This window comes from Cyclopterus lumpus, chromosome 14 (genome assembly GCF_009769545.1).
Source record: "Cyclopterus lumpus isolate fCycLum1 chromosome 14, fCycLum1.pri, whole genome shotgun sequence".
NCBI classification, from domain to species: domain Eukaryota; kingdom Metazoa; phylum Chordata; class Actinopteri; order Perciformes; family Cyclopteridae; genus Cyclopterus; species Cyclopterus lumpus.
In genome coordinates this window covers 13,391,488-13,404,387 of record NC_046979.1, presented here as the reverse complement: position 1 = coordinate 13,404,387, position 12,900 = coordinate 13,391,488, and the positions used below count along the sequence as shown (strand labels likewise).

Genomic DNA, 12,900 nt, shown 5'->3' with positions numbered 1-12,900 from the left:
TTAATTCCAAGAGCAAAAGAGGAGCACGCTGCGCGCCTCCGCTCAATTTAACGTGCGCGCAGCCGATATCCAATCGCGACCGTTAGCTGGGGCCGAATGCCGTGGTACCAAGGAGGAGAACAATCTGACCGACCGTGCCGGGTGATGTGAAAAGTCACAATATCACATCAAAACCAGCGATTCCAGTCGCATGCTTAGACCTGGCAATGGGATATGAGAATGACTATTCGTCAAAGGGTAAGTTAGTGTTCTTCTACACACGTCTACAGTTTAGTTTGGCCACTTAGAAAGACTTGTTGTATTTGACGACGGACTGCCTGCAGTCTCTGCGCTTTCCCGTCCCGATCTCAAAATGGCGGAGAGGCCGACAGCTAAGCTAAGCTAAGTGGCAAAGTTGGCATTCACAAGAGCATCGATTAAAAAAACTGAACGTCAAGATAATGTACCTATTATTATTTAACTACGCTGAACGTGGTCGTCATCTCAAACCCATCTCGGTGCTTCCCTGTCAATGTGTGATGTGTTACCACTTGTTGTGAGCCTCGCTATGCATTTGGCGTGAGACGTTAGCGACGTCTATTTATGGAAGTGCTCTCTAACGTGGTGAGTTAGCCGGCGCAGCCTGCTGCCGGGTTTATATTGCCCCTTGGAAATATTATGATGTTGCCAGAAAATGCATGATTCCAATGCAATTTTTGATTTGAGACTATGGCCGTGTTGGAAATCTACCTGTTTGTAAGAATGACGTTATACAATAACAGTCATGTTGTCGTGTAACGTTACTGGGGAAGAGCAGCTAATAGCCCGATAATCAAACTTGGGTTACATATTCTGCTTCCCCTTTACTTGTAACGGATAACTGTTGTTTTATGTCCAGCATGGGACTGTGTTGCTCAGCTACTTGTTGTCCCAGACCAACGCCCTTCGTGTGTTTTGGTCGCGTGGCTGTGGTATAGTTCTAGTCTGCTCAACTGACAGCTACGTTATCGTGCTAAGCTAACATTAGCTTGAAAGGGCGTTGCTGAGCCATTGCTGCAACTTTGCCCTTGTGGCCATAGAAGCCTGGAAAGACGTCACTCGAGCCAGATATTTTGAACCGACTAACGATACTGTTCTCAAATAAATATTAAAGCAACCTTTAGCCAATTAGGGTTGTTTTCGTGATTACTGCCAACTCCCTAAAGGCAATATATCCGTAGGTTTGAGGAATCTCAGTCAGAGTGGAGACTAAAAAGGCACCAGAAATACTGATAATCAACAAAGCTGCACAGATTTCACGTGAGATGTCTTCAACTCTCTGAGCGGAATGTCACTACCTAACTAGCTAATTGAATGCCCTAGTAATTGTCCAGTAGCTGCTATTGCATGGCATTACATGTGATCTCTATGACTGTAGACCAGGTTATGGACCGCTCAGGGTGTTAAGATATGTTTAACTCTATCCTGTATTCTCACTTATTTTACTTTTTGTATGAGAAGCTCTTCACTTATTAAATTACAATACATATTAATTAAGTGAAAAATCAAATATTACTGGTATTGTTTTTTTGACATTCTGTCAAACTTGTTTCGATATTCCATCAGTCTTTTCACATTTAAGTATTGTACTATTGGCATTGATAACATGTTGTAGATGCTCCTATGGAGAGAGACATCACTAATTAATGCACGTGTGATGATGTAGTGTAGGCTGCCAGTTTAAGTGAAAACATAATTTGCCTTTTTATGTTTGATTTGTAATCAAACATTGCCTTGTGGTTCAGTTTGTGTCAGCAGGGACTTGTTTAGCCTGAAGGTCACCCATAAGGAGGGGCATTGTACAACAGCTTGACACAAACGAAGCATGATGACTGAAGCTGGATATTCCACCAGAATGTATGCCGGTGGCTGATTTCATTGGTCAAGTATGAGTATTACATTGTAGCCTAATGGGAGCTTAGTCAGCTTATCTGTTCACCTTTTTACATTTTACAATAATATATGTTACGGTAACATCTGGGAGAGCAGAACAGCGTTCAAGTTGTTACATCTGTATGAGTAAATAAAGAAATATCTGAGGCTGCTCCATCTCTTAATGCCATCTCAATTTCTTTCGGTGGCTGGTAAAATAAATGTGGTAGTCATGCTGCCTCTGCTCTTATGGGCCACTACATAGACATGTGTACATGACATTTACACCTGACTCTGATCCAGATGTGAGTCCTTAACGATTGGGTATCTGCTGATACTGGATCTGATAGTCATTTACCTAAATGATCATTAAATACGTGTTGGACAGTAACATTATACAATAATCCTAATATCACAATGTAAAAGGAGAGCTGATTGACAATATTTAGTAATTGCTTGTCCCTATTTGTAGGTTGCCGTCCCACTATCGATGGAGTATTGTGTGAATCAGTGGCTTTTTAAAGCATAGCTATAACTATCTTTCCCCTCTGTTTTGTTTACAATTTCAGCTTGGTCATGGTGCCACAGCTGAAGGCCGGGTCAATTCAGTATCTTGCTGAAGGATACTTCCCTTTATTGTATGACTGCAAACAAGATCAAACAGAGAGGCCCTTTAGTTGTGTGTGTGTGTGTGTGTGTATACTCACTACTCATTCATTTGTATAGCCCGTCTATTTTGTAAACGCTTGTCAGACACTTTATCAGCCTATGTAAAACTCAAAACTCAGGATAAATATCAGCCCCAATCAAGGTTTATTGTAATAGATCAAATAATTCAGTTGTTTGAAGGAGATGGTTTCACAGCAATATAAAATAGATATTAGAGATTAACCTGTTTAACTTCCTAACACCAGCTCTGAGCAGTTTATAATACATAATTAATAACTACTAATGACAATGTTTTTAATAAATAAAATACAATCTTTTATTTCCTAATCATTTGAATTGTGTATTTTTCTGAAAGAAAGAAAAAAAAAAGATAGATGACTAAATTAAAAAAAAAAGTAAAAGGATAACATTTAGAGTTTTGGACTGTTTACACTGACTTCAGAGCAGTTGAAATTATTTGTTTGAACTTTGGTGAAAGAAATTGAACTAGAGCCTTGTAGACCAGCTACTCAACAACAAAAGCGATCTGTATCTGCCAATATGGCTCATCAGTGGTTGGCAATAGTATCGTCGGCATGCGTGATCTGGAGATCTCTAAATGTTATATTTGCTCTTTTGTGCTGATTTGGGTTGTGACTCCAATCTCTGACACAATTCAAACCGTGAGTTTTATGATCTGCTGCACTCCTAATAATGTCCATAATACTCCTAATAATGTCCATAATACATCCATTATTTACAGATTTGTTTAAACCTAACACTAACAAAGCTGTTGGTTTTCCTCATCAGCAAAGATCAATGTACTAAACATTCAGTGCCAGTTAAACTTTCCTTCATATCATAGTAACAATAATCTAAGCTCATCAACTTTTATATCAGGACTGTAGATATTTGGATCGGGTAGCTCATGATGAATAAGGCGGGCTGATTTTAGAAGGCTTTAGAAGGCATTTAGGTATCCAATTGGACTCTGGCAGATCCCCATTGATAAAGAACCCATGTGGATTGGGACCTTTTAGACTAGTTATTAATGAGCATGGTCCTGTTATCTGTTAAAATGTTAACTAAAATAGAATTGTCATGTTATTTTCCTGATAGACCGTTTTACGATCCAACTTTTTTTGTATCTGTTATGGATCAAACTAACAACACTTCTTTTTGTTGATTGATAACATTTATGACAAAACATAAAAGTAGCAAATCCTCAAATTTTAGAAGCTCTCATCTTACTTCATAAATGACTTTAGTTCAAACTCTATCAACTAACTGTCTTTCAAAGCCAAACTCCTGACCACGTAATCTTCATACTAACTTAATACTTAAATAATAAAGCTTATCTAGAGGTTGAAGTCCTAAGCCAAAATAAGTTTATCACCGTTTATCACAGGTGGTGTCCACACATGAGGAGATATGTATTTTATAATAATATTGCTAACCTTTTGTCTGTCCTCCTCCTTCAGTAGAATCTGTGTGCAAATTCACTCAAAGCAATCTTTTTATTAAAATAAATGGAGTAATTATATTATCGTACAGGTTGTAATGCATTCGTACCTTTTGATAAGCTTGACACAGACGGGCCTTGAACACTTCCTCTTTATTTATGACTGATCATGTTCTCACTGTTCCACTGAGCCTAGATGACTACATTTGCCTTTCAATGCAATAACTGAAGACTTGCAAGACTTTTCTTACCTTTTCACTGAAACCAGGCCTCATACGGCCACTTGTTTTATTTATGTGTTCCTTTATAACATTTATCTCAAATACAATTGCTAGTGAAGCTCAACAGTCTCAGACAGGTGCAGAAGCTCCAGAGATTGTCTTGCTTGCATAATAGTTTGGAGGTTGGTCCGTTAAGTCAAATGGCTATTTTTGAACCACGCAGAGAATGCTGTTCAGCTAAAATGATTAGCTCGGTCTGGTCAGCTTAGAGCGCTCATCGTGTTTGCAGGCTGGGTAAATGTTTTGTTGTCTGCTGTGGCGGCAGTATATAAATATGCAGTATATAAATAAATATATGCTGAACACATAGAAAGTGTCAACTTTCTGCAGACGGTGAAACGGACAAGAACAATGCACCAGACAATAATTTAGACACGGACAGCTTGCTGTCAAAGTCCCCTCTCTGTGTTGGGGGTTAATCCTGTTAGCCTCTGTCCCTTCCTTACATTGCACTGCCAGCTATATGGAGGACTTGTGGTCTCTATCACTTGGACACACGCACACACACGCACACACACACACACACACGCACACACTCTAGGTTGTCTGGTCTAGCCACTAAGCAGCTTAGTGCTATTGTGGCCCCAGGTGCCAGCAGAGTTGAAGCTCTGGAAGTAAATAGTCTCAATAGCTTCACTGAGCAGTGGTTTTGAATTTGTCATTGTTGTTGTTGATCTGTGCTCATCTATTGGAATGGTCATATTGTCCCAAAATTAGTATACAAACGTTCCTTTGCCTATGCAACATCCAGAGGCTTGGGTCAGGTGTGCAGAAAGAAGAGAGTTGATAGTCCAGTTTAATAAATTATATTGTAATGTGAATAAGAAATGGATGTCGTGAAGTTAGGGGCAGCATTGAAGGTTTTGAAGTGAAATAGCCCCGATGATGGCTTTTCCCATTCGTTTGTTTAATTAAACATTGATGTACTTCCCTAATTTCTTGCCTCTCTACCTCATTCACCCAAGCCTTGTTAAATTATGTTTATTTGAAAGAACTTGTATCATGTAACCTAGTTATACATGTAGCTGTCAATCGAATGTACTCACTAATTTCTATCTCTTTCTATGTGCTCTATGTATTTTTGTTTTGCCAGCAATTCGTTTTTAACCACTTCTTTGTTCTCTCTTCATCAGGTGATGGACACGTCTGATTGTTGAGTAAGATTCGGGCCGCTAAATATTCGTGGAGCCTTGACTCAACAGTTGATTGACAGCAGCATCTCCAGTTCACCTCCCTCTGCGTGGCACTCTTTTAATCACCTCAGAGTCTCTGAAGGAAGAATATCACTGAGGGATCAGACGCCTCCCTACCATACACTTCCTAGCCAGAGTCACCCAGAACATCACCTCACCCTCAACTCCCCCAAGAGGGAGAGAACAGCAGCCACCATGGTGCTGTCACAGAGACAAAGAGATGAACTGTGAGTGCTTGGAGATAAATATATGTGCCCGGGCTCATTACACATGCAAACAAGAACAGACATGCAGACAAACGCACATGTAGTGCTCATGAAGAGTTGCACTTGCATTAAAGTGTGGGTACATGTCGGCTTTTTAGCAATACCTAGAAGTTCTACCACCAGCACAGATGTATGACACGTGGAGATCAGTGGACTATGTTCAGCTGTTCGGGCTCAATAATCCAGACGAGAATAATGCAGATGTTGTGAGAAAGTGCCTACCTTTACAAGAATTTGTAATTGGAGAGGAAATGTGAAGAGATGTGAGCTTCAAGGTGCTTCATTTGATCGCTACTTAGTGAATATTTCATAACCCACAAGACGGGGGGCAAAGAAGTGAGGGGAATGGGAGAGAAGGAGGAATTTATGTGAGCAGCTCTGTGCCTGGCTGCTGATACGGTATGCACCCCATTTCAATACACCCCACTCCAGACAGCACAAAATAGAAGGCGTTTTATATTTACATCATGGTGTAACCATTATTGGTTAAGCATATCTTCAAATTTGATTGGGATAATTTAGGGGAAATCTTTCAGTCAGTGATGGCCCAATGTTCAAATTAAGTCTTATCGTGGTTACATTTCTAAGCCGTTCAAAAGGGCCCCGAAGCTGCAGCCTGAATATTCACCCTTCTTCTCATTTATATTACTTAGTTTGTACGTCTGTGTGTATTTGTGTGCAAGTCTTGTATTTAAGGGTGTGATTCCATGTGCTGGTGGTTTCCCTATCCTTACGTTGTCCATAATCAGTGTTCTCTTGTCTCTAGCAACACAACACAGTTTCCCAGTGATTCGATCCTTATGTTATTTTTCTTCACTGAAGAATTGTAGTTCCTTATGGCACTTACTTACATGTGGTGTCACTGTGAAACCGGAATCCCATTGCTCCCAACAGGGTGTGGTCTTCTCTCTTTTAAAGAGGAGCCATCATTTCTGTTACGGTGGAGCTAATATTTAATAACGGTTAACCTCACTTTGACTTTATTGGTTAAGTAATTAATTTAGCACAATTTTGAACATAAATAAATGTAATTGCACTGCTACTGACCACTTAAGATTGGTAGAAGCTATGTGCTGTGAGGACCACATCTGTGATTGATGATAGTTAACACCTGAAATTTGTCAAAAGTCTTTTGCCACTTCTTCACAGAAACCGGGCCATAGCCGACTATCTCCGTTCCAATGGATACGAGGAGGCATATTCCACCTTCAAGAAAGAGGCTGAGTTGGATATGGTAAGGAGAGACAGTAGCACAAAAATCTAAAAACAAATTAAATGACAATCGTGGACATTCATTTTTACAAAAAAGAATGTGGATCCCATTCTCTGTCTTGCTTTTCTCCATCCATAGAATGAAGAGATAGATAAAAAGTATGCAGGCCTTTTGGAAAAGAAATGGACCTCAGTCATCAGATTACAGAAGAAGGTAAGGAATATTTTGTTGCTATCTCAATGCATTTTAAATTTGCCTGAGAGGTTTGATAAATGCTATAAATCTACCTTGTTAACACAAAAACAACTTTATGTCATCTTTTTAAAAATCCACACTACTAGATGAACAGCAAGATTGACTCTGACTTCTCCTTCTCAATGCCACAGGTGATGGAGCTAGAATCTAAGTTGAATGAGGCAAAGGAAGAGATGACACATGGTGGACCTGTTGGTCAGAAGAGAGACCCCAAGGAGTGGATCCCCCGTCCCCCAGAGAGATACGCCCTGAGTGGCCACCGTGCTCCGGTCACACGTGTCATATTCCACCCCGTCTTCTCTGTCATGGTCACAGCCTCCGAGGATGCTACCATCAAGGTGCGTGTGCGTAGAAATAGGGTTTATGCACTAAGCTGACAGTTTATAAGGTACAGTTAGCTACATATGATTAAATGCAATACAATGTTATACATCTTCACTTTATGAATCTTATCATATCTCTTTTTTGTTGAAATGTCTGCAGGGGATAACAATGTTATCTACACTATTCAATCTATTTCAATTCAATTTGCATCACTTCAGCCTCCAGATTGAGCAATACCTGTTGACTGGGTTTTGTTGTCGGGCAGTTTATATGTTTCTAAGGAGAGCATCACTTTGAAAATATGTCTCTGCCTGGATTATTAAAGTGATGGCTGCATGCAGCAGCATTTGGAAGCAAACTCATTGAGCGGTTCAGCTCACCGCAACATCGCCTCTGCAGCTCTGACCCTTTAGTTCAAAGCTGTACTGCAGATCTGAGGCCGTTCTCTTTTTATCCTCGGTGCTTCTGCTTCAACACACTTTTCACCCCCCTGCCTCCTCGCTTCATCCTCCTCCCCCTCCCTGCTGTCCCTCCTGCCTCACTGTTTCTTTTTTCTGCTTTGTCACTAAACATCTACGTGGAGATGGGCTGCTGCTTGTGTTGTCAGAGGCAACACTCCCAGAGCACAGCACCTTGGGAAACATGCAAATCAGTTTCTCTTTCAACTCAGCCGCCTTCTTTCCTTTTCAGCCATTATTTATATATTTTGTTAAATTTATAAAACTTTTTTAGCTGAAAGGGTTTAAGCTGTGTTTAAACAGTTTAACCTATTTTAATACCAAAACACATTATATAACATGCACTCCATTCTGCCTGTTTGACATCTGATTTTACAGCCACGGAAACATGACCAATCACTCAAATCCCATGACTTTAATTTTTTTACTGTGAGCCCACTAGACTTAATTGAAGTTGCCCAAATCAGCAACGTCAGTCACATCTGCTTTTAGGTGAGATATACATTTCTGTTTGATTGGGTTAGCCTGCCTCCTTGACTGACTCGCCAACCCTGATTTTAGGTGTGGGACTATGAGGCAGGGGACTTTGAGCGAACCCTGAAGGGCCACACGGATTCTGTGCAGGACATCTCCTTTGACCAGACGGGAAAGTTGCTGGCTTCGTGTTCAGCTGACATGAGCATCAAACTTTGGGACTTTCAGGGGTTTGAGTGCATTCGAACAATGCATGGTAAGAGATATTTCCAGAAATAACCAATGAGAGCACCTGTAAAAGTGGTGTAGCGAATACAGAAGCACGGCTTTTGCTATGTGAAATCTGATTTAGAAACATTACATTATCTTTACTACTTAATTAAAATGTTTGATATAGTTTAATTATTTTGTTTACGAATGAACCAAGGAAATTATTGTTGTTTGGTTCACAATTATTTTGGTTGCACTTTTGATACTCTTGGTTCAGTTGTGCAGGAAGTTAGTATGTCAGATTATTTAAACAACGCCCATAGTTTTTCAGGGACCAACCATATAAAGGTTCACAATGAAATCTCAAGTGCTTGTTGACACTGTGACTTTGGTCACATCTGACTTGGTGAGCTTAAGTATTGAGATGAACTCTGACAACTTGCACAACTAAACTCTTGACTGTGTCGTCCAGGCCACGATCACAATGTGTCGTCTGTAGCCATCATGCCAAATGGTGACCACATAGTGTCGGCCTCCAGAGACAAGACCATCAAGATGTGGGAGGTGGCCACTGGGTAAGTTCCTGGAGCCTGGTTTGAACTTTTTGTCCATCTTCCATCTATGGTCTTAATTTCACAATTAATTTTTGCTGAAAGCTGCTCATAATTTAACTTAAATGTTCATGCCTACAGGTACTGTGTGAAGACATTTACAGGCCACAGGGAATGGGTGAGGATGGTGCGTCCCAACCAGGACGGCTCGTTGATTGCCAGCTGCTCCAACGACCAGACGGTGCGTGTCTGGGTGGTCGCCTCGAAAGAGTGCAAAGCTGAGTTGCGGGAGCATGAACATGTGGTAGAGTGTATCGCCTGGGCCCCTGACACTGCTCACCCCACCATCCTAGAGGCCACAGGCTCGGAGGTATGTCCAGCTGTTGCAGGATTTAATATTTACCTACAGAGGATGTTTGTGTATGTTTGCTTCAGCTGGAGGGTTTCCCAATTGTTTATAGCATATGCAGCTCAAGTAATGAGAGCCTCATAAGACAATAATGCAATTAAATTAAATGGAACCAAAACAAAAATCGAAAAAGCTGTTTTTTAGTGGAGCCATTGTGTTTATGTGAAGATGGGTTATCTATCTAGTACCTGAGTTTATCCTCAAAAGATTAGATAAAGTCAGTCAGCAGGTTTCAACAATAACATGTTGGCTTTGTGGTAATTAACACAGAACATGTCAACGTTGAGGGACAGCTGAGGATGTGTGAAGAATAACTCCCCACACTTCTATTTATCTTATCGTGTGTGCTTTTTTAAAACAAGGCATTTACATAACTGCATATACTGTATGTTATTGGGAATTCATCTGGCTTCTCTTCTCTGGCTAAAATGACCTTCATACCTTTTTTAAAGCATCTCTTTGATGACAAACTTTCATGTAGCCAATCCCTGTTTCTTACAACTTCACTGTGTCTCTGTTTTGCAGAGCAAGAAGAGTGGGAAACCTGGCCCCTTCCTTCTCTCCGGATCTAGAGATAAAAAAATTAAGATGTGGGACATCAGCATTGGCATCTGCCTTATGACTCTGGTGAGTAGTCTCATTTCTACGTCAGTCTCGTGTCTGTACTTGCTAATGAGGGGAGTGGTGGGTAATTGTCTTGTATCTTCAGGAGGGACATGACAACTGGGTGCGTGGGTTGTTGGTTCATCCTGGAGGAAGATTCATCGTGAGCTGTGCTGATGACAAAACCATTAGGATCTGGGACTACAAGAACAAACGCTGCATGAAGACCCTTTATGCCCATGAACACTTTGTTACCTCTCTCGGTAAGACACAGTGATGAATGGGATTAAAAACATCCAACATTAACCTGCGCTGAACCTGTGAAAATACAGAACCCTAAACCAGAGCTGAAATGCTCACTTTGTACGCACACTAAACTTATTTCAGCTTGAGCTTATCTTAAATGCAGTGTACCTGAACAAATGTTTACCTCTCTTGCAGATTTCCACAAGACTGCTCCCTACGTGGTGACGGGCAGTGTCGATCAGACAGTCAAAGTCTGGGAGTGCCGCTGAGACGGTCTCCATCTTTTGCCCTGTCCTGGCCCCCTCCCCAACCCCAAAAGCAGCCCTTAGGCCCCGCCCTATCCCACCCCTCTCTTGTCTCTCAGCCTCGTCCTTCTGTCCTGACATCTAGCCCAGCCCCTTACCTCTCGCACTCCAATCCATAGTTGACCATGGCGCTTTATCTTCTCCCCGTCCGGTCTCCTTTCCTTCCCTCCTCCCCTACATCGGTCCAGCCCTATTAAGATGACTATTGTCCTTTTATGTAAATTATTCTGGATGTAGGGTACGCTTAATAAATGTCACGCAATCTCTGACACATAAACACACTCAAAAGATGAGAAGTATTCCTTGCATGGTGATTCAAACAAATACTGGTAAATTTGCCGAACTTGCATACTGTTCCTGTCAGGTCAAAGGGTAAATATCCTTGTGTGCTGGCGCAGGTGGATTCCAGTTAACTGACAGTGCACGAAAACCAATGGCACCCCTTGTTGAGGGAGTTTAGCTTTTGTTTTGTTTTACTCCATGCTTTCATTGTTGTGGTCTGTCACTGCGTGGATGGTGATAGAGAAGGTGTGAGGAAAGTACGCATAAAAGAAAGGATGAGTGGAAGCTGTCCGGGGTAGATGATAACAAGTTGAAGAAAAAACTAAGCAGGAAGCAGCTCCCTATCGAATCACATTTGGTTCTGTGGGCGATTGCACGTGTACATGTGTGTATACTTTGAGTGTGTGTGTGTATGTGTGTGTGTGTTTGTATATTATGACAGGAGAATCTCTCCATCGTCTCTGCTCTGATGGTCAGAGGAGAGCGAGAGGAGGCAAAGCTTCTCATCCACTGTGTTCATTCATACTTACTTCATCCCTTTTAACAAACTTGCTTTCTCGTAGACACTCACAGGACCTTAATGATCCCTAAGCTGCTGAGAGCACAGGCACACGTCCCATAGCAAAAGTGTGTTTTACAGAGGAAAAAGTCTGCTCACCTTCTATGAGGTTTGTGTGTGTGTGTGTGTGTGTGTGTGTATTTCGCCCCAGAAAATCGCCTAGTGCCCTCTTGCTCACTATCTCTGCCTTGTTAACCCATTGAGGGCTCCCTCACATGGGATATTCATCCTGCTTTCTGTGGTCTCACTGCTCTCTTTACACACACATACACTCACAAATGCACATACACGCACAGTAAAAATTGTGTATCAATATATCTGGATGTCATTGTTTGCAACATAATGAAATAAAATTCTGTAAATATAAGTGATCTATTTGTATGCTTTCTTTGATGAAAGGAGGTGACATGAGATGGAGGAAAACTTTGTGGAGTGACATAAATGACCACCCCAAAATGTAACAGTGAGGTCAGAGACTGCAACACATCTTCCAGTTCATTCCACATTGAATACAATAAATGCACCTGTGCTTGCAATGAGCATTTGTGACTGCGGTCTTATTTTATTGCGGTCTTCTCAATTTATTGAGCCATCTCCATATAATCAACCTTTTTTGATTGTGACCATTTTTTTTTTTCTTCTGGCAAACATAGTTTCGTGGACAAGGAGACCGCCTGTGGCCCACAACATTAAGTATTGATCTTAATAAAAGAGTTTGGTCTTAAAGAAATGGGTCACGAGAGACAAACGGGAAAACCGCTGCCCTCGGCAGTGACTATGTTATTTATGCATACCAACCTGGCTCTGGTGCTACACTGTGGCCTCTTGGTATCTTTAGCTGACTTCAATCTGAGCTGTTGTCAGAAGTTGATGAAAGCTACAAGAACAGACCAGTCCTGACCTAGTTTTTTTTTTTTGTAATGAATGAGTTGGGAGATGGGGAGGATGTGGTTGAATATGCTAAGTGTGATGTGGAGAGAATACTATAATACATTCTGACATGTATTCCTCCGGTACGGGTACGGCCCAGTTACTTCCATTGCAAGCTCAGACTGGAGAAGCAAAAAGGGACGGATCAGGCTCCCTTATTAATAATGTACGATACCCCAGCCTGTGTGTGTGTGTGCGTGCGTGCGTGTGCGCGTGCGCGCACACGCACACACACCTGCTCACTCACCCACACAGCAATTACTCTTTCTCGGTGCTCTGCGGTATCATGGCAACAGTTGCCAGGAACGCAAGTGTGCACGCGCCACACCTTGCTCTGTCCT

The 12,900-nt window shown here is 41.5% G+C and overlaps 1 protein-coding gene across 2 annotated transcripts; it reads left to right on the top strand.

The window, feature by feature from the left end:
• Positions 1-47: 47 nt before the first annotated feature.
• pafah1b1b (platelet-activating factor acetylhydrolase 1b, regulatory subunit 1b) lies at positions 48-11,996 on the top strand. 2 transcript variants are annotated; one of them, XM_034550030.1, is made up of 11 exons: positions 48-237; positions 5,415-5,701; positions 6,890-6,974; positions 7,092-7,166; positions 7,340-7,546; positions 8,552-8,720; positions 9,147-9,249; positions 9,367-9,595; positions 10,160-10,261; positions 10,344-10,500; positions 10,679-11,996. In XM_034550030.1, exons 2-11 carry the CDS (start codon positions 5,670-5,672, stop codon positions 10,750-10,752), a joined length of 1,233 nt encoding a protein of 410 aa, XP_034405921.1. In that variant the 5' UTR covers positions 48-237; positions 5,415-5,669; the 3' UTR covers positions 10,753-11,996. The 2 variants fall into 2 exon arrangements, with proteins under 2 accessions (XP_034405921.1, XP_034405922.1); XM_034550031.1 differs by lacking the exons at positions 48-237; positions 5,415-5,701 and adding an exon at positions 5,715-6,139.
• The last annotated feature ends 904 nt before the right edge of the window (positions 11,997-12,900 follow it).